Below are 18,276 nucleotides of genomic sequence, written 5' to 3'. Positions count from 1 at the left end.
GCAGCTAAACAGAAACTTTTTCACTCGTCTCTGGTGCAGTGACCAGAAAAAAAATGTGTTGAAGCTGTTTTTTTTTTTGTCTTTGTCGCCTGGTTTCACACCTCTGTCCTTTTCATCCCAAACCAGCTCCATTGGTTTAGGCCTCTCTGCTTCTTTACTTTAAATTCTTTGGGTCATTAACTTGCTGGCAGATCAACCCCTGACCGACCAGTCTGTCTGCCTTTGTGAGTTCTCGTTTTCCCTCACATTCTGATAACAGTATACATTTACTTCCTGCAGTACACACTGAGTGGAGTGTACTGCACCACAGCATACGGCAGGGCAGCTTTGCTACAACATGTCTGTGGAACATTTTATTATTACCTGAAAAAAGTCGCCTACCTCTGCTGCAGACAGGCAGTGCCGCTTAGCATAAAGGAGTGTTTGGAAGTATTGCATAATACTTTGTGGAAAAAATGTTACTTATTCTGTAAAAACTAGATTGGATAGTAAGTTAGGTTTTTTTTTTTTTTTTTACTTTTTTCTCTATCAATCTTTTTATATTTTAGAATTAGTTGGTTTTATTATTATTTTTTTTACTTTTTTCTCTATCAATGTTTTTATATTTTAGAATTAGTTGGTTTTTTAAAAGCTGTTTGCTTTTGTCTGTTGAAGTTTTATGTGGCTGAAAACCTTTGCTTTTTCTCATGAAATAAGGACACAACAATTGTGTCATTTCATATCAGTATCTTGTAGTCAACTTATCGTTCATCAGTATAAACACCATACAAGAAAATATACCAAGATAAATTTGATGAAGTCGTCCTCCCATCAGTCATCCAAGATTCTTATTTATATAAACATTTTTCAGTAACAACTTGATCTGTGTCTTTGTCAATCAAAACACGCAACCTATTTTCTCATCTATCGTTGTGTATCTTGCTAGTCCTCTTAAGAATGTCGTTGAAAAGAGTATCTCTTCATAAGGAGCTTGCATTTTGAATGGAGATTTTAGTTCATTCTTTCAGTTACATAACCTTTTTTTTTTTTTCTACATAAATACGAATCACCAAGGTCTAAATAATCGATGTGGAACTGTGTTTGTATTCATTTAGGACTGTTCCTACCAGGTTATAGGGAGGTCTTGTTTCATGGTAAATCTCTCAGACATCTTCAGATTTGGTGGTCCTTTAGCACAGACCTTCAGCTCACTCTCAGTACAGTCCACTGTGTGGCCTTCAGCAGATGGCTCTTCATAGGTCCCAGGTATTTATTATTTATTATGGTTACTACTTTGTTCAAAGACAGTCTGGCCAACCACATTATAGACATGCACTTTTCAATACAACTTAAACTCTCCAGTTTACTTAACAAAATTCAATAACATTTTTATAAAAATATAATCAAAAAATGTAGAGGATCTTTATTGATTTTTGTTTTTAAATAAAAACCTTCATTCTGTCTACCCAATAAAAAAAATTCAGGTTTATTTATTTTTTTAAATCAGCGTTAATCAGCAGCAAAACTTTTGTGTTTTGCTGTGAAAACTCAACAAAACTTCAAGTAAATGCTGATTTATTCTTGTCTGACTGGAAATTCCTCACCATTACTAGTAAAGGTTTAACATCTGAGTCAGTGGTGAAGTGACTTGACCACTTATTCATCTCAACCTTAGGTCCTGAAGGTGATGATGTAGAAGGATTTATGTCAAATGATTAATTTGCCTAAATGATCAACATTACTCATCTCACTAATTTTTACATTTACACGCTTTTTACACCTCATCTCGAAAAAGGTAGAACGCTTGTTTTTTTTCACATGAGAAATAACGAAATGACTCCTTACATACGTAAGAAAATACAGAAAAAATGTGTCATATGTGCTCATGAATGTGTAAATATATGTGCATATGTGTATGTATATATACATATACACGTATAGGCAATATATGTGCAAATATATGCACACGTTTGTTCTGCATATATATACATGTATATGGCAATATATGTACAAATATATGCACACATTTGTTCTGCATATATATACATGTATATAAAAATATAAAATTTTATAACATATATTTACACACAAATATATATTTGTATATGTGTGAATATATGTGCATATATATTTTTATTTTCATATATGTGTATATATGTATAATATACAACTTTCAAATAAAATAATAACTATTTTCAAACTTTGATATCAGTGACAGTTTCAAGGCTGTAAAGTGCTGCCGTGCTGTGCTGTAAACAAAATCTTAAGAGAGCGCAAATTTGATGATGAATGTGAGTGGATTTTAACCGTTGAACTGCTCGATTGTGATTGATAACCATGTGTTTTTTATGTGTATAAATTCAGTCTTACGAACAGTTGACTGAAGGGAAACGGCTGCCAAACATCACTCCACATCACGTGCACTAATCAAGTCAAAACATGTGACTTACAAAAGACTTTCTTTTCATAGCAACTGTTGGATCCTTTACTCTTTATATGTATTTTTTGACAAGATATTGAAGATATTTGGTAAATACAGCTATATTCCAACCAACAAAACTCACTCTGTGGCCTGGCAACAGCTGCTTTTTTTAGTTTCTCTTCTCTAAGGTTGAAAATAATTGTTACTGTAAATAGTTAATGTTGTGCTCCATATGTGTCTAATGGAAACCTCTGAAGGAAGGCTGTGACAGGAAAAACCAGCTCCCATAATGTGTGTTTCCAACAGGCCAGAGAGGAGGCCCTTGTCCTTCCAGAAAACAAAGTAGTCTCATCCCACAACATGACATACACTCATACAGTCCAGTTGTTTTTGTTTTTTTCTGAAATTGATCGCTGCTTCTAATGTCCATGAAACCTTATCAAATTACCTAAAAACCAATTTGTCTTCACTTAAAACAAAACAAAAAGAACCCTGTATGATTTTTAACGGCATTTAAACTGACTTCTAAAACCTTGCGTTATCATCAAATACTTTGGATGGATTCTCACTAGTTTCGAGACGGTGACTAAACCTTAGATCAATTAGTATATATTGAAATCTGTCCCACAGGTTTTGTGAAACACCTTTTTTTTTCCTTTCCATTTTCCAGCATATTAAATGATGCCACTCTGCTGTGGGATTCAAACCGCCGTCTCACGCAGTATGTTTCAGCTGCTTAATATACTGATGTTAGTGTACGTATGACATTGACTCAGCAATGATGGGACACCAACGCATAAATCTCAGGTGATTCCATGCAGGCACATATCAGTCATGTGTTGTGACATCAAAGGTTTGTGGGTTCAAATGGGTGATCATGTGGTTGCAGTTGGCCAGTAAAAGAAATAAAGGCTGTAAGTCCCTCCCACGGCCCTCAGACTATTTAACACCACGTGCTGCGAATGGAGGAACTTTTTGCAGTGTGACCTTAAAATACTGCACAGATGTAATGTAGTGATATTACTGTGCATTAACTGTTTTCTTATTGTACCATATTATAGATCAGGGGCGCGGGGGGGGGTGGGTGTCAAACTCAGTCTCTCGAGGATTAAATAAAAAACCCAAGTCTTAGTTTGAGGCTGAAGAGGATCGACGATTCTAGAAGAATTCAAACAGACTTTTTTGCCTCAATAAAATTAATTAAAAAATACAAAATATTAACATTAAACAAAAAAGAATATTGTGACACAAAATCTAGTAAAATCCAGTACACATTAGCACATCTGTTAAGACAAGCATACACATGTGGGCCGCAAGAAAATGATGCAATGGGCCAGATTCGGCCCGCGGGCCTTGAATTTGACACATTATTGATGGAAAGAAAATCTGTTTTGGTTGTCTAGACCTTCCGTCATACTACTTCGACGTCTGTGCGTTTGTTTTGTTTATACATTTTATTAATGAGATAAGTTTCATTAAAATCACTGAAAAATTCGAAAAAAATAAATAAATAAACGTGCATCAAAGGCTTGTTTAACACTGGGTCTCATTCCCTCTGTTGACGACACCTTATAGTTGGTTGGAAATGGAGGACACTCATTGTTGGGAGTTTTAAAAGAAAAAGCCACGTTCACAGCATAAAAAGACTTGAGCTGGTGCTTGTTGTCAGACTCTCCTTCATGACGACCCAGATATTTTCAATAGGACAAAGATGGGGACTGCAGACGGGCCGCAAACCCATACCTCTTTTTGGCTGGGTCGGGTGTTCTTGAAAAATTCTTAAAAAAAATTAGCCATGGTTTCCTTCTTCTTCTTCTTCTTCTTCTTCTTCTTCTTCTTCTTCTTTGGTCCATTTGGTCCTGTCTAATATTGTATTTTAATAGTTTCAGATGCGAGAATTTAAAGTCATCAACTACATTTTTTTTTTGCCATGGTCCTTTACACACATCAGTTTTAATGACCACCTGAATCATTTTCAGAACACTACTACATTTTTTTTCCCACCTAAACTGCTTTTTATGGACCTCCCAGAATATGAACTTGTGCGACCGATGCGACCGTCTGAATCTGTCTGGAGTATTTCTTAATCAAACATTTCCAAATAATTTTATGTTTAATTTGCCACTTGTTCAGAAAAGGTTCAAGTCCATTTCCAAACCATACATTTACCGTAGCTTCTGCTCTGGCAGAATTCACATTCACTATTGTTGTTCATGGCAAGAGCTTAAATGCTTTAGTGGATTCTTGTGCACCCAGGTATGTTTTTTTTCACCTAATGTTTGAGGCACTCTTCCTACCGTGCTGCTAGGCAGCTGTCAGCGTCTGCTACAGTAATGGAAAATCCTTCATGACAAATCTGGGCCACTCCTGTCTCCAGGACAGCATTGCCAAGGGATAGCTAGTGTCGGTCACCTGAGATTTCCTCCAACCCCAACCTGTGCAACCTGAGCCAGGACCCAGGGATTGTGTCATGGACAGTGTCTCAGTATACCCCAATCAGCAGGGCTGGCACCACAACGGAACAAATACCACACCAGTTGTTGCTAATTTAGTCGCGTGTACAAGGAATGTGACACTGTTTGTCACGGGAGATTTTTTTTTTTTTTTTTTTTTTTGCTGTTTCTTCATTAATTTGATTCTCTTAAATATCTGCTTCAAGGGTTTTTGTTTTTCTTTCTAAGTGTTCCCGTTCTTGTGATGAGACTAATAATGGTCCTAGTGTTGAGAGGTGGCTCAGTGTGGTTCCTAAGGGATCTGACACCTGGGTCAGCAGGGGTGTTTGCCTGTCGCTACTGTATTGTTCTAGTGACCCCGACTGGGCTGCGGTGAAAGAGGATAAGGGATTGATTCGCTCTCCCTTAGAGTGGACACAGGGCTATCCATAGCCTGGGTTCTGTACTGACTGCTGAGAGGATGCAATCTGATCCACATTTGCTGGACATTAGGATCCCATAGGTGAATGACGAGACTGTTCAGTGAGGCAACCCACGGTTGGTGGTTTGACCCAGAAACTACACTTAATCTGACTTAATCTGAGATCTCAGTGGAGTCTGAGGAACACACGATTGAATCCATGTTGGAAATATGTTTTTTAAAATCATCAAAACAATGATACTTGTACTTGGGTCTGCGTGGAGTATAAACATACAGATGCTGTACAGTACACCATTGGTCTAACAGTGAATAAAACAATGAGGAGTTTCAACCCAAGTAAAAGAAAAGGAAAGACACGAGAGATTAAAGAAACGACTGTTTTTACCTTGACTACCTTTAGTTTTCTCTGACTATTGTTTGTATGTATTGTGCTACACTGCAGCATTGTACATCACAGTGAAGAATGCGGTGTTTCTGTTTGTCTCCAAGGTAACGGCCAGTGCTCTCCTGGTAAGGAGAATTCAAGAATTTTGGCAGATATGTCTACGCCTAATGGACAGACAGTTCCCCGGGGTGCAAATTCCCCCGATGGTGAGTGCTCAATAAATAGAAACATACTAATGTGGAGTGCTAAATGACGCTTCACCATGTCACTCACACAGTGTGTCCTTGATACATACACACTGTCTCAGACCGGCTTCTCCCACTGATTTGACAATACGCTGTATTTATGATGTGATCAGCACTGACCTGTCTGTTGTTGTTTTTATTAATTTTGTTAGGCTTTCTTTCCCAGAACGTCCACGGAGGCGACTGTTCCCTTCAGGTGTCGCCTCCGTGGACGTTCTGCCTCCATCCTCTCCTCTGCCTACACTGGTTGGACTCTAACAGTTTTGGAAATTTAAAAAATTCATTTTCATGCCCCCACCTGCCCCCGTTGGCTCCAACAAAAATCTTGACAATTTACGGATCAACTAACTAACACCAAGTGACATCATAATTTATAATGGGGCAGTGGTGGCCTAGTGGTTAAGGAAGCGGACTTGGGTCCAGAAGGAGTCCACTACAATGACAAGTAGTTCACTTTTGGAAAAAAAATAATTTCAGCCTGAAATACCACAAAAACGAAACGATGTGTAGTTGTGCCATCAGCACTTGAACATCGAACCTTAAAAGTTTTCTTCCATTTGTCCCACTCCATCTCTGTTCCCCACTAGTAGGCCCCGCCCCTCAGTTTCAGAAGCACTAGCGTCTTCTATTCTAAGAAGTAAATATTAAGGTTTATATTTCTGAATGTATCAAAAGAACATGTCTTTTTCCTACTTTTTTCCCCTCTCATTGTATCACTCTCTCCTATTCACCTCAGCGTGAACAATGCTCGATAATTAGTTCTGCAAAGACACAAATGGCACTGACTGAGGACAGAGTGCTGCTGATGTCATGATCGGTGCCTCACGTCTTGGCGATGTCTCGTGTTGCTTTTAGAATGTATATGTAGCTCTCAGGAAAGGAGTTTCTGGTTGCTCTCCGGTCCAAATGTCTACTTCAGATGAGCTGCGTCACTGTGAACCAGCAAAGTCGGAAAGGGGAAACTGTGCAAAGTAGGCGCCACCAGTGAGAAATAGGGAAGTTCAGAGATAGAGGGAGGGCCGCGGTGTCACAGGGAGATCCTCTTCACCGATAAGACCTGCTGTCACTCGGAGCGTTGCTTCACAATGATTGGCCTTCAGAGGAACAGAAGTGACCCAGCACCATAAGCTCTGTTAATGTGTGAAGCACTGTCACCGTTCACTGACCGTCAAAGGAGAATTCACACTGATGTGTAGTTTTGTGATGTCTCATACATTGTGCATGGTAATGAGAGAAAGGGAACTGAAACAGGTCTATGTAAACCAGGTACCGTTTTTCCCAGCAGACGCGTTGCTTCGTGTAAACCTGTGATTCACTGCAAAACCTTTTCTGACGTCTCTCATCAGTTACTTAAAACTCGCACGAATCGCAGACAATGTTTCCAAAAAGGCAGAAGAAACAAAGAAATTCTGCTTCTCAGCCCACAGGAGTGTGTTCTCTCCTTTGACCGCTCTATGCTTCAAACTATGCCACACCGAAGAGATGGATGTAAAGATGCAAAGAGCTGAATAGCAAGGACATTCAGGTCTGCTCTGCGTTGCCAGGATACAGCTGTTGAAGACGTGGGTATTGGTCTAAGTGTTGTGCGCAAAACTGTGGCATTGGAAACATACAGCACAAGTTTGAAGAAAAAAGCAGTTCCTTTGTGGAGATTTCGCTGTTGCCTTTCAAAATTATATGTCCCCGGAATTTGTGATTTTCTATCAACGGCTCTCTGAGAAATAAATGTATGCGATTTCGACACCGGTGAGGACGGCTGATGAGCGCCATCAGACAACAGGCTCGAGGCAAACGGCCACAAATGCTCTCCACGCACTTATCGCCCCGTAAATCCCAGAAACAAGAACATCAGGTTGAGTTAGTGTTGCTTGGATAGTTCCCAGACCTGCTATGTGTCTGAACTGCTTTTCCCATTTGAACCTATGAACACCAACAGCTTCTAGTTTGGTTAAAAAAATATATATATATATTTATATATATATTTAATATATATATATTTATAGAAATATATTTATAGAAATATATACAGTATATTTATAGAAATTTATAGAAAGGCGATCTTTACTAAAGATACTAAAGTATGTATTTTTTTCTTCTATGCAATGATGCTGTGATTTATTTATATTAATTTTGAGCCAATCTGGGGATAAATTTAAACAACAACAAAAAAAAGTGGAGCTGTGTGTTTTACAGACAGCCATTAGTGGAGACTCCTGCACAACATGATTCAATCCTTTGCCCTTGTCATCCAGCCAGTCTCCCAGTGCTAGTCAGATGTTCTCAGCTACAGGGCTTCTGACACTCCCTTTCCACCCGCGGACAGCCAGGAACCAGACCAGCCTGTTTCTCTTTCCGTCTGACTGTCTTTCTTTTTCTATCTTTCTTTTTTTCTTTCTTTGACACCATTCTCATCCATCCATAAATTCTGCGCTCTTTGAGTTGGGCAACTGAAATAGCTGAAAATACGCCCTCTACGTCTCCATTCGTGACATATATATTCTCCCGAGCCGACCCACTTAAAGTTGACGTGTGTCCATTTTAGATCTTGTGTACAATCTCGTCCTAAATACTTACAGTACAGCTCATTTCAAGCCTTGTACTCTCCCACTCAGTTATACACAGGATACTGATACTTCCACTCCAACCACGTTTATTTCCATCACCCAAGACCCAACTTTGGCAATATGACTGTAAAAGCTTCTGTGGTATCCACAGTCAACACTGTAAACTCGGTGCCTGAGAAGTACTTTTATTTTTGTTCTACAGACCTGAAAATTAAAGAAGAGGAAGAAATGGCGGAAGAGGGTGAAAACAGAAGCCCGGAGCTCGAAGTGATCAGCCAATCCAGGGAGGAGGGAGTAGTGATGGAGGACTCCATGATTGGCAGCCCCAGCAACATGCAGGATGGATTCACGGGACCGAATGCGATCGCCGATGCAGGGATCCGACAGCCTAATGGTACCAAACAGAACCTGGTTAAACATAGATTACAGTGTGATCATGAGTCAGTGCTTGTTGTCAGAGGTGTACAGTTGTACGGTGGCTTTCCCTGGGCTCAGCGTCTCATCTTCCTGAACAACAGGTGTAGCTGTCTGTGTTTTTATTTTGTTTTGATTTTGCTGAAAGATAGTCGTTTAGACACGGAATAACAATCAGGAAAAAATATCCTTGGAATCCTCCACAACCTGTTCCAACTGACGTAAGTGACAACACTGCAGAATAAAAACAAATAGAGACCAGCAGAGATCAAAGTGTTGACTTAGTTCAAAAAGTGGAAAAATACGTTAAAAAATGAGTCATCTGAAAGGTTCAGTGAACTGTACTTCACTGAGCATGTACTGATCATTTTGTCATTTTATGTTGTTTGTGATGAGAAGGAAGATGTGACGTCGTTTTTAACCAACATTTTTTCTATTTATTTTTTATTTGTGACAATGACTACCCGTGCTTGCCTACTTCAGGTGAACGGCCGTTCCAGTGCCCCCAATGTGGTGTCTCATTCACGCAGAAAGGAAATCTGCTTCGCCACATCAAGCTGCACACAGGAGAGAAACCCTTCAAATGTCCCTTCTGCAGCTACGCCTGCCGGCGGCGCGATGCTCTCACTGGTCATTTGCGCACACACGCTGGTAAGAATCCTTTTACCTTAGTATGTGTGAAATGAATATATGTGTACTGTATATATATTTATGTGTGTGTATGGATATAAGTATGTATGTATCTGTATGTATTGTCTTCTTAAGCCAGTGATTAAACCTCAGAATGTCCCAGGAAATCCTACTCTGCAGCCTTAACAATGAAGCTAAGAGGCAAAGATTAACTTCATGTACTCCAAGTACTCCTAAAAACTGAATGACCAGCTCTATCAAATCCATAGGTAACAACATGGACCTGGTCAAGTACTTTTAAAAACTGAATGACCAGCTCTTTCAGATCCATAGGTAACAACATGGACCTGGTCCTCTACAATAGGGTTCTTGGCCCGTGGTCCCCTATCAGGTTCTAGTTTTGTCTGGCTGTTCAAATCCTATTCTACATTTTTCATGACAGAAATGAACAGTACTGTCATGAACGCAGTGTTAGTACTTTAGATCTACAGGTATTGTTATTACATCACGTGTCTGTTGTGAGTTGAGAGTTCATTTGAGTTTGAAAGACAGCACAGAGTTGGTGACAAGTACAATGCTTGGCTCACTGAGGAGGAAATTCTCTCTTTTGAAAATTGTCTGGGCCGGTCCTTAACTGTAACTCGTTTTCCTATGAAAGAGGACGTTGTCGCTCCTCCGTGGCCCCTGTTTGAAGTGAAGGTCAAAAGACGAAGTCATTTGTGTGTGTGATAAGGCCTGTGGTTAATTACACATAGAGAAATATATAGGTTTTGTTTTTTTTTTATTGTTGCTACTGCATGGTGTAATGCACCAGTAAATTTGGAACTTTTTGAAACATTTCAGTTCCTCTTTTTTGCTCGTCTCCATATATTAAAGTTAAGGTTTGGTCATTGACTAAAAAAACTAAAAAATACATAGTACAGATATATTTATATACAGTATATAAATATATACTCTATATGTAACCATAAAGGGTATGTGAATATATACGAATAAATGCACATATATGTATGGACATATATGTTTATACATATATATGTAACCATATAGAGTTTGTGAATATATACAAATATATGCACATATATGTATGAATATATGTGCATATATCACATATATGTATGAATATATGTGCATATTATCTCATTGACTTTTTCATCTGTCCATAAACGATGCCCTACATTCCAGATCTGTTACAGTGACAGTTTTAAAACTCAGGAAACTGAATAACAAATTATGGAAAAAAAAAAGTACATTTCTGTTCCTACAAGGTTTGTGCATTTATGTTTGTCTGTGTGTGTGCACCTGGTACAGATACTTGTGGGGACAATTTTTGACAACATATTATAATGGGTCATTTTGCAGATCCCCCACTAAGGGATTAATATGACGTTTGGATTAGAATTGGGATTAATTTAGAGTTATGGTTTGGATTTGTTTTTTTTATAAAGGTTAAGGCCTTTGTATGCAAAGTCCTCACTTATGACAAAAACAAGTTTGTGTGTGTTTGTGCGAGCATGTGCGTGTGTCCTTAATGACATTAGTCATTCATGTCTGGATCATGGACACTTGGTCTAATAATAGCTTTGATACTTGTTCCATTGAACATTTCACTCAGTTTCATTGCTGCTGACAGCTGCCGGGTTACACTGAAAACATGGTTCACTCATGTGGCCCACAGTTCATTCACGGCTCACTCTTTATGAGTCATTACTCTTGTTTTAAGTGTATTCCACTTGACGACACAAAGGCTGCGTACTTTTAGCTGTGTACGTTTCACTTGAATCCACTCTGTGGTTCTGTACTTTCAAAATAAAAAAATAATAAAAAAACTTTAGCTTTTACGTGAAGAGTCAAAGAAACCATTGTTAACTGAAATCCTCTACTTGCCAATTCTATGCTAGCTGTATTTATCTGAGAGACTGGTCAACATTTTGAGCAGGTAAACCACAGTGATCTTGTTTAAGGATCTCGATCTGTTTCATCAAGTCCTCGATGAGAGTGAAACACGTTGGACGCGGCGTGTGTTGCCGAGAGACGTAAAGGACGTGTCTTTATCTTTCCACTTGCCTGCACAAAGGAATTGAATGAAACAGAAATGACACAGTGAATGAATCACACTCCACCAGTGGGAGCTTAATGGCACAGACACCAAAGGGTTTTGAACTGCAGACTTCTTGGTGCAACACTGGTCGCCCACAGATTTCTGCTGTCTGACAAATGCTGTGTGGAATTCTTACACTTGTAGTGGAACGCCCATGACCTCAGAGGCACGATTTCGGTTTGTGTGTAATATTCAGTGGTCGGGTTACTATGAGAATAATGTGCTCTCCTTTATATATTTCCACATATAGTTGGAAAACCTCACAAGTGCAACTACTGTGGCCGGAGCTACAAACAGCGAACGTCTTTAGAGGAACATAAAGAGCGATGTCATAGTTACCTTCAGGGAATTGGTTTGGATCCAGGTGCCAACACTGGCCCGTACCTAGGTAAACCATTTGACTGATTCTGCAATGAACCCAATGTGTGATTGAACATGAAATACAGTAATGAAGTGCATGTTTACACTTGGATCTTAATAGCCTATCATTGGTTTTGGGGTCTTTTTTTTTTGATAAGAAAAAAGAGACAAAAGCCAATAATGTTTAAGACCAATTTCTCCTGTTAACTGTTGAAGGTGATAGTTCTAAAGAGCCCCGGCCCATGGCAGAAGTCAACTCTATTGCCACCTTTGATCGACCGCCTGTTATTGAGAGGCTGCACAGCAACGTGGGCAAGAGAAAAAGCACCACGCCCCAGAAGTTTGTAGGTGGGTATTTGAAAACGCCTGTCTTTGAGATAAATGATTTATCTGAAACAGTTTTCCTGAAATAGTTTTTGATTTTTTTTATCAGTGTTTTTTTTTTTTTAGATATGTAGTATCCTGGTCCTAAATTTGCAGGAGATTTCAGAATATTTCTCTTTAGTCAAAATGTTTCAAAGTTGAGGCCCGTGGGCCCAAACCCGTTCCATCTCGTCATTTTTTTGTGGCCCACCAGAGAGTCACGTGTCTGGTTGTCTTACGATCTGTGCTGGGTAGGTCAAATGCAAAGGTCAAATTCTGTGTGTAGTTAGCATAACTACATTATTATTTTGATACATAGCCTAAATTATTATTTTTTTGCATGAAGAACAAAAATATGATGTTGAAATAACAAAATATTTATAATTTAAAACTAATATTTTTAAATTTTTGCTCCCATTTTTGTTTTTATTCATTTTACTTTTTATTCAGACTCAGCTTTTTTTTTTTTTTTTTTTTTACAAAAAACCAGACAACTTGAGAAAAACACGTATTTGTTCCTGAATTTGTTTTGATTTGTCACACTATTAGAAAATGAAATGCGGCAGAAAAGCAAGCACATGACTGATGCAAGGAAATGTTTTTTTCACCCTGTGGTTACGTACACCTGTAAGTTTGGCATTGCTCTTATCGAGAGAAAACAGCTCACCGCATCCCTGCGCTAGAGGGGTTAAAGAGTGCAGTAGTAGATGGATGGGGCTTTCCACTCATGTAGACTCGTGCAGACAGAACACAAAATACAAGATATGAAAAACAAGCGCTGAAGTGACAGCAAGATATAGGTTTGATATGCACTATGTACAATCTGTCCTTCTTCTAGATCATCGTGTGCTCTTTTCCCGCGGTGCCTTTGGCATTGATACGTACAATGATGCAGTTGCCAAAAAACCCCCAAAACATCACCTCGTTACATTATGCCAAAGAGGTCTTTATTTTTATCCAGGTGAGAAGATTGTTCGCTCGAGCTACCCTGAGATGGGCTACGAGATGGGCATTAAGTTTGAAAAGCAGAGTGATATGATCCCACACATAATGGACCACAACATCAGCAACGCTGTGACGTACTTGGGATCAGAGTCACTTCGGCCCCTCTTACACCATCCGGGTCCACCCATCTCATTGGCCGAGGTGGTGCCAATTGTCAACCCCATGTACCACCACGTCCTACCGCTAGGCCAGCGAACGGAGCACGCACGGAACTGTGATTCACTGCCGCCACATCCTGCCCAGTCACTCGACTTCCCCAGCCATACAACCTCAAACGGCCCCACCGCTTTATCCAGGCAGGGAAAGCCACACCAGTCAGGGCTAGCAGAGTCTCCTAGCAACAGCGGGGCTGACTCTGCTGACTCAGCACGCAGCAGCCCTCAGGAAAGGCAGGGATTCCACAGGAGTAATGTCCACCCCGGGCTCAGGCCCCAAGCAGGTCCAGTGGTAGTCGGTCCCAGCGAGCCGGCCGGAGCGATGCCAAGAGTTGTGGCAGGAATGGGGCCGGGGCTGATGCGAGTGACTGCCGAGAGGCCCGTGAGCCACGACGGGGTGCGGGTGTTCGGACGAGACGGCCAGGAGGTGAGGGCCTTCCAGTGTGAGCACTGTCGAGTGCTTTTCCTGGACCACGTCATGTACACCATCCATATGGGTTGCCATGGATACAGGGAGCCGCTGGAGTGCAACATCTGTGGCCACCGCAGCAAAGATCGCTACGAGTTCTCCTCTCACATAGTCCGCGGCGAGCACACCTTCCACTGAGCACATACGTGGGCATCAACGAGAAGAATCAGAAGGGATATGAGCAATAGTCTAATATCCACCGTCGTTTTCAGACCTCCGAGACTGTACGGCCAATCAGCAGCGTACACAAGTGTAGCACAATCAAAGACTTCTTTTTAAGCTTGTTGTGAAATATAACAATCAAATGAAGGTATGGGCCAAAGACACATTTTCTATGTATCTTCTTTAAAGTGAATTATGAAGAAAGGAAGTGTTTTATTCTCTTTTATTGTTGGTGTATGCATTTTTGTATAGAGGAGCAGTCACATGACTTCGACTAAGATCAGTGGGTTGTTTTTTTTTGTCTCAGTGGAGATGTCTATTTTTACCATTTATTCATTTTCCTTCATGGACTCAATGTGCTGCAATGGTGGAAAATGAATTTAAAGATCCTGAATATTATTATTATTGTAAAATATCATCCTTATAATAATAATAATATTTAAATTAAAGGTTCTATGCAGCTTTTTACTTGACTTAAAATGCTAGAGCCATGTTACGCAAAAACCAGTTGAATACAGATTGATGTTTGTTGACCATAGACAGTGACTGGAGAGGCTGATGTTTTGTTAAAATAAGGAAAAAAAATTTAAAAATTCAGTTTGACAAATGACACCTTATGTCAGTACAGTACAATATTTTGATTATAAATCTTTATATTATTTCAGCAACTAAAACCAGTGTGTTCAATCCAATAGAGCCAGTTAGGTCTTAGTCAAGGTCAAAAAGCAACAACTACCTCCTTCAAATCACTTTGTATTGATTACAACATCTGAGACATTACCAAGGACAAAAAATGTTTATTATTATCGGGCATATTTTTGGCATAAAATTATAACTTTTTTTAAGCTACCTTATCTCTGACTAATGAAGCATTTTTAATGATAAAACGTCCAACATACCACCCACTGAGGTTTTAATATATTTCATTTAAAAGAAGGAACAGTTGTCAAAAATATGAAACTATCATCTGCAAAGAAATTGATTTTGCAAAAAATGAAAGGTTAAAAAGTTTTTGAAAGTTTAGTTCACATTTTCAAGTTGAGTAACATCACTGGAAACATTATGGTGGAGAAGAAAAATGTAGAAAATTGAATGTTGATGATGAATGATTTTTTTTTTTTTGTGCTTACGAGGTGAAACTGTTAGTGAAAACAAAAATAGCACTGAAGTAAATTGATGAAATTCTTTGGCATTCTTGCCGTTGTAGTACGACCATAGAACATTACAGTCTGTTGATACTGAAGGACTTCTGTATTCTCTGCCATTAATGACACAAAGTTTGTTTCATTTACTTCTTTTTTTTCTGCAAACTCCAAAGTGAACTTTTGGAGTAGAGTCCAAAGCTTTAGTGAAAGTTTACGCATAAATGTACCTCACCTCTCTCTCTCTCTCTGTCTCTCTGTCTCTGTCTCTGAATGGGTTTGTATACGAAACTTTCAGACTTCGTCTTTCAGACAATGGGCCGTTTGGAGTCTGCCTTATTCGGTCCAGTTTTGAGCACAACCAATGCCCACCCAAATACGTCTGCCTTCTTTGCAGTCTGATAGCGCACACAGAAAAAACGTTCTGGCATTTATTTTTAGGTTTTCCTAAATGTTACTTTGTTTTGCTTAGAACAAATATTTGGGCTAAAACTTGATACAACAAATCCACTTCTACCACCATGAACCATGTCTTCCTCACACTCTCCTCTGAACTCTGAAGATAGTAGGGCAGGGGGGCTGCAGTGAGAAGGAGGGGGGCACTGAGTAAAAACATGGTTCTACTCTGAAGGCAATTTTTAATTGTTTTAAAGATATTGTCCTTTTGCTTCAGTACATCGAAGGCTTTACGCACCTCAGTCGCATCTTTCTCTACAGCTCCTGTCTGTGCTTGTGAAAAGACTCCGCGAACAATTGTGCCGCGCACAGCTAGCCATGCACTTTATGTCTACTTCCTGCTTTAAGGTATCGTGGCCTGTTTGTTGGTACGAGAAAACACAGGCATTCCCTCGTTTGAAAAAGGAACAACATTGTAATTATACACTGGTGATAAAGAGTTAAAGCGAGCTCTTAACTCTCATGAGCTAAAACCGTGTGCACGTGTTTCCAGTACTTTTTTGAAGTTTTACCCTGATATTTTTTTTGTTCAAAATATTCAACATTTAAAAAAAAAATAAGACATTGATAATTGTTTAGACCGTGGAGCTGAGGCAGTGACTCCTCACACCACACAGCCGTATCTATGTCGTAAGGCGGTGATCATCAACTGGCGGCCCGTGGGACCAATCTGGCCCACTGAACCGTCCTATCAGGCCCGTGACTGGATTCCAAATTTGTCAGGACTGAGACCTAAAGAACCGTCAGTAATCGACACCTTTTATGACTATTTGGGAAAAAAAATTATAATTTGATTTGAGGGTTAAGCTCCAAAGTTTTCTGCAGAAAAATTCTCTCCCTCCCACAAATATAGTTAGTGACCCCTGGTTTACACCCTGATGCAGTGACTCTCTCACACCACCCCACCGTATGTATTACACACAAATATATACAGTATATTTTTCCATCTATGTGGTGAAGCAAAAGAAGAAATGAACATTTTAACACATTTTTTTTTCTTTTTAAGAAACTACTGAAAGGTAACACAGTAGTACTTCATTATTTGTGTTGTGTGTGTATATCATATCTTTATGCTCCCATAATATATTTGTAAAAAAAAAAAAAAAAGGGGATCCCAGGCAGCCAGTCAGAGGTAGGAAGGATCGGTGGCTTCTGTCGACCCTCCCTGTGAGTGACACGTTTACTTGAAAACCCATAATCCGTGGTGTTGTTGCATAAGGGGATGGTTTTGTAAAATTTTAAAGCGATTGTGCTTAAATGTCTATTTTTCTGCTGATACACGTTTGTGATTCTGTGTGTGTTTGTGTTTGTTTTTTATTATTTGAAATATGTTTACAAAAATGTTAAAGACAGGGTTTAGGTACAAATGTATTTTTTAAGACGCAATGATGATGTATTATTTTTGTCCCTGAATATGGACATTTATAGCAACCGCGTGCTGATTGGTCATCTCCGATGATGTAAAGTTTCCTGATATGAGGGCTCTCAGGTATTTGTAACGGTTGTGTATGTTTAATGTCCTGCAATATGTAATTTATTTATCACAGAACGCAAATGAATTCAGATCCTCGGGTGATGTTTAATGACGTACATAACTGCTGCACTGAAGGTGAAAGAAATGAGCTCAGAAACACGCGCGACAGTACATGAAGACGCCCGGCAGTGAAGAACACGTGTATATTTTGCAGTAATGGGTTTCGGCCAAATACATGATAGTGATTTGTGAAAATTAAAACAGGAAAAAAAGGCATATTGTTTATTATAATTATCGTTATTATTTTCCTCTTTCGAATTGTATCTGACTTCAATTTTCAAATTAAAAGATTTTATTGTGAAAAGAAATGCAGTGATTATCATTGTAAACCACGCCTCATGTGTTGTTTAACCTAAATACTTTTTATATAACTGTCTCCACCCATCATTACAGTAAAAACCAAGCAGCATTGATGAGAATGGGGGGGGGGGGGACATCTGGGGGGGGGTTATCTCAACTCGCCTTGTTTTTTCTGCTTGTTTTTTTGTTTTCCTTTTGTCAATGCACAGTTTAAGGGTGGGGGCTTCAACTAGATGCGTCTCTAAATGTCATGCAGAGCAGAGTTATTCCACCCTTTCTTCTTTCATCTCACTCTGCTTACATAAACACATGCCACTCCACACAGCAAGGAAATAAAAAACAACAAAGAATCAAAACCACCATGAAGGAAACGTGTAGCCCTCACAGCCCCCCAAACTGTCTGCTTTTTGTCTTTTTGTTTACTTGCCTGACAGTTAAGTGATTGTTCCCATCCAGATCATATCTCAGAATGACTCACAACAACAGGAACGCTACACCTGCACGCACTGTTCTGTGACTGCATTTTTTTTAATTAAATTTCACTAAGTATTCTTGACAGCACTTACTGAGACTGAAAAAAAACCCCAGATATATATGTGTGTTTGTACATATAAATGTATGTATCTATGTATGGATGTGTGTGCATATATATATACTGTATATATGTACATAAATACTGTATATACATATACAAAATATCTACAGTATGTGTACAT

The 18,276-nt window shown here is 39.2% G+C and overlaps 1 protein-coding gene across 10 annotated transcripts in view; it reads left to right on the top strand.

Moving 5' to 3' along the window:
- Positions 1-17,564, top strand: part of ikzf2 (IKAROS family zinc finger 2) — an 84,274-nt gene extending 66,710 nt beyond the window's left edge. For 9 of the 10 annotated variants that reach the window (XM_025063641.1, XM_025063640.1, XM_025063639.1 and 6 more), the window contains 6 exons: positions 5,765-5,866; positions 8,672-8,863; positions 9,367-9,534; positions 11,865-12,002; positions 12,191-12,322; positions 13,176-17,564. In XM_025063641.1, coding sequence (XP_024919409.1) covers positions 5,765-5,866; positions 8,672-8,863; positions 9,367-9,534; positions 11,865-12,002; positions 12,191-12,322; positions 13,176-14,104 — 1,661 coding nt within the window. In that variant the 3' untranslated portion in view covers positions 14,105-17,564. The remainder of the gene's footprint in view (positions 1-5,764; positions 5,867-8,671; positions 8,864-9,366; positions 9,535-11,864; positions 12,003-12,190; positions 12,323-13,175) is intronic. The other variant, XM_025063642.1, reaches the window with a different exon arrangement.
- Positions 17,565-18,276: the final 712 nt, after the last annotated feature.

Source organism: Cynoglossus semilaevis, chromosome 16, assembly GCF_000523025.1.
Source record: "Cynoglossus semilaevis isolate Cse_v1.0 chromosome 16, Cse_v1.0, whole genome shotgun sequence".
Lineage (NCBI taxonomy): Eukaryota > Metazoa > Chordata > Actinopteri > Pleuronectiformes > Cynoglossidae > Cynoglossus > Cynoglossus semilaevis.
This window is presented reverse-complemented; position numbering and strand designations above follow the sequence as displayed.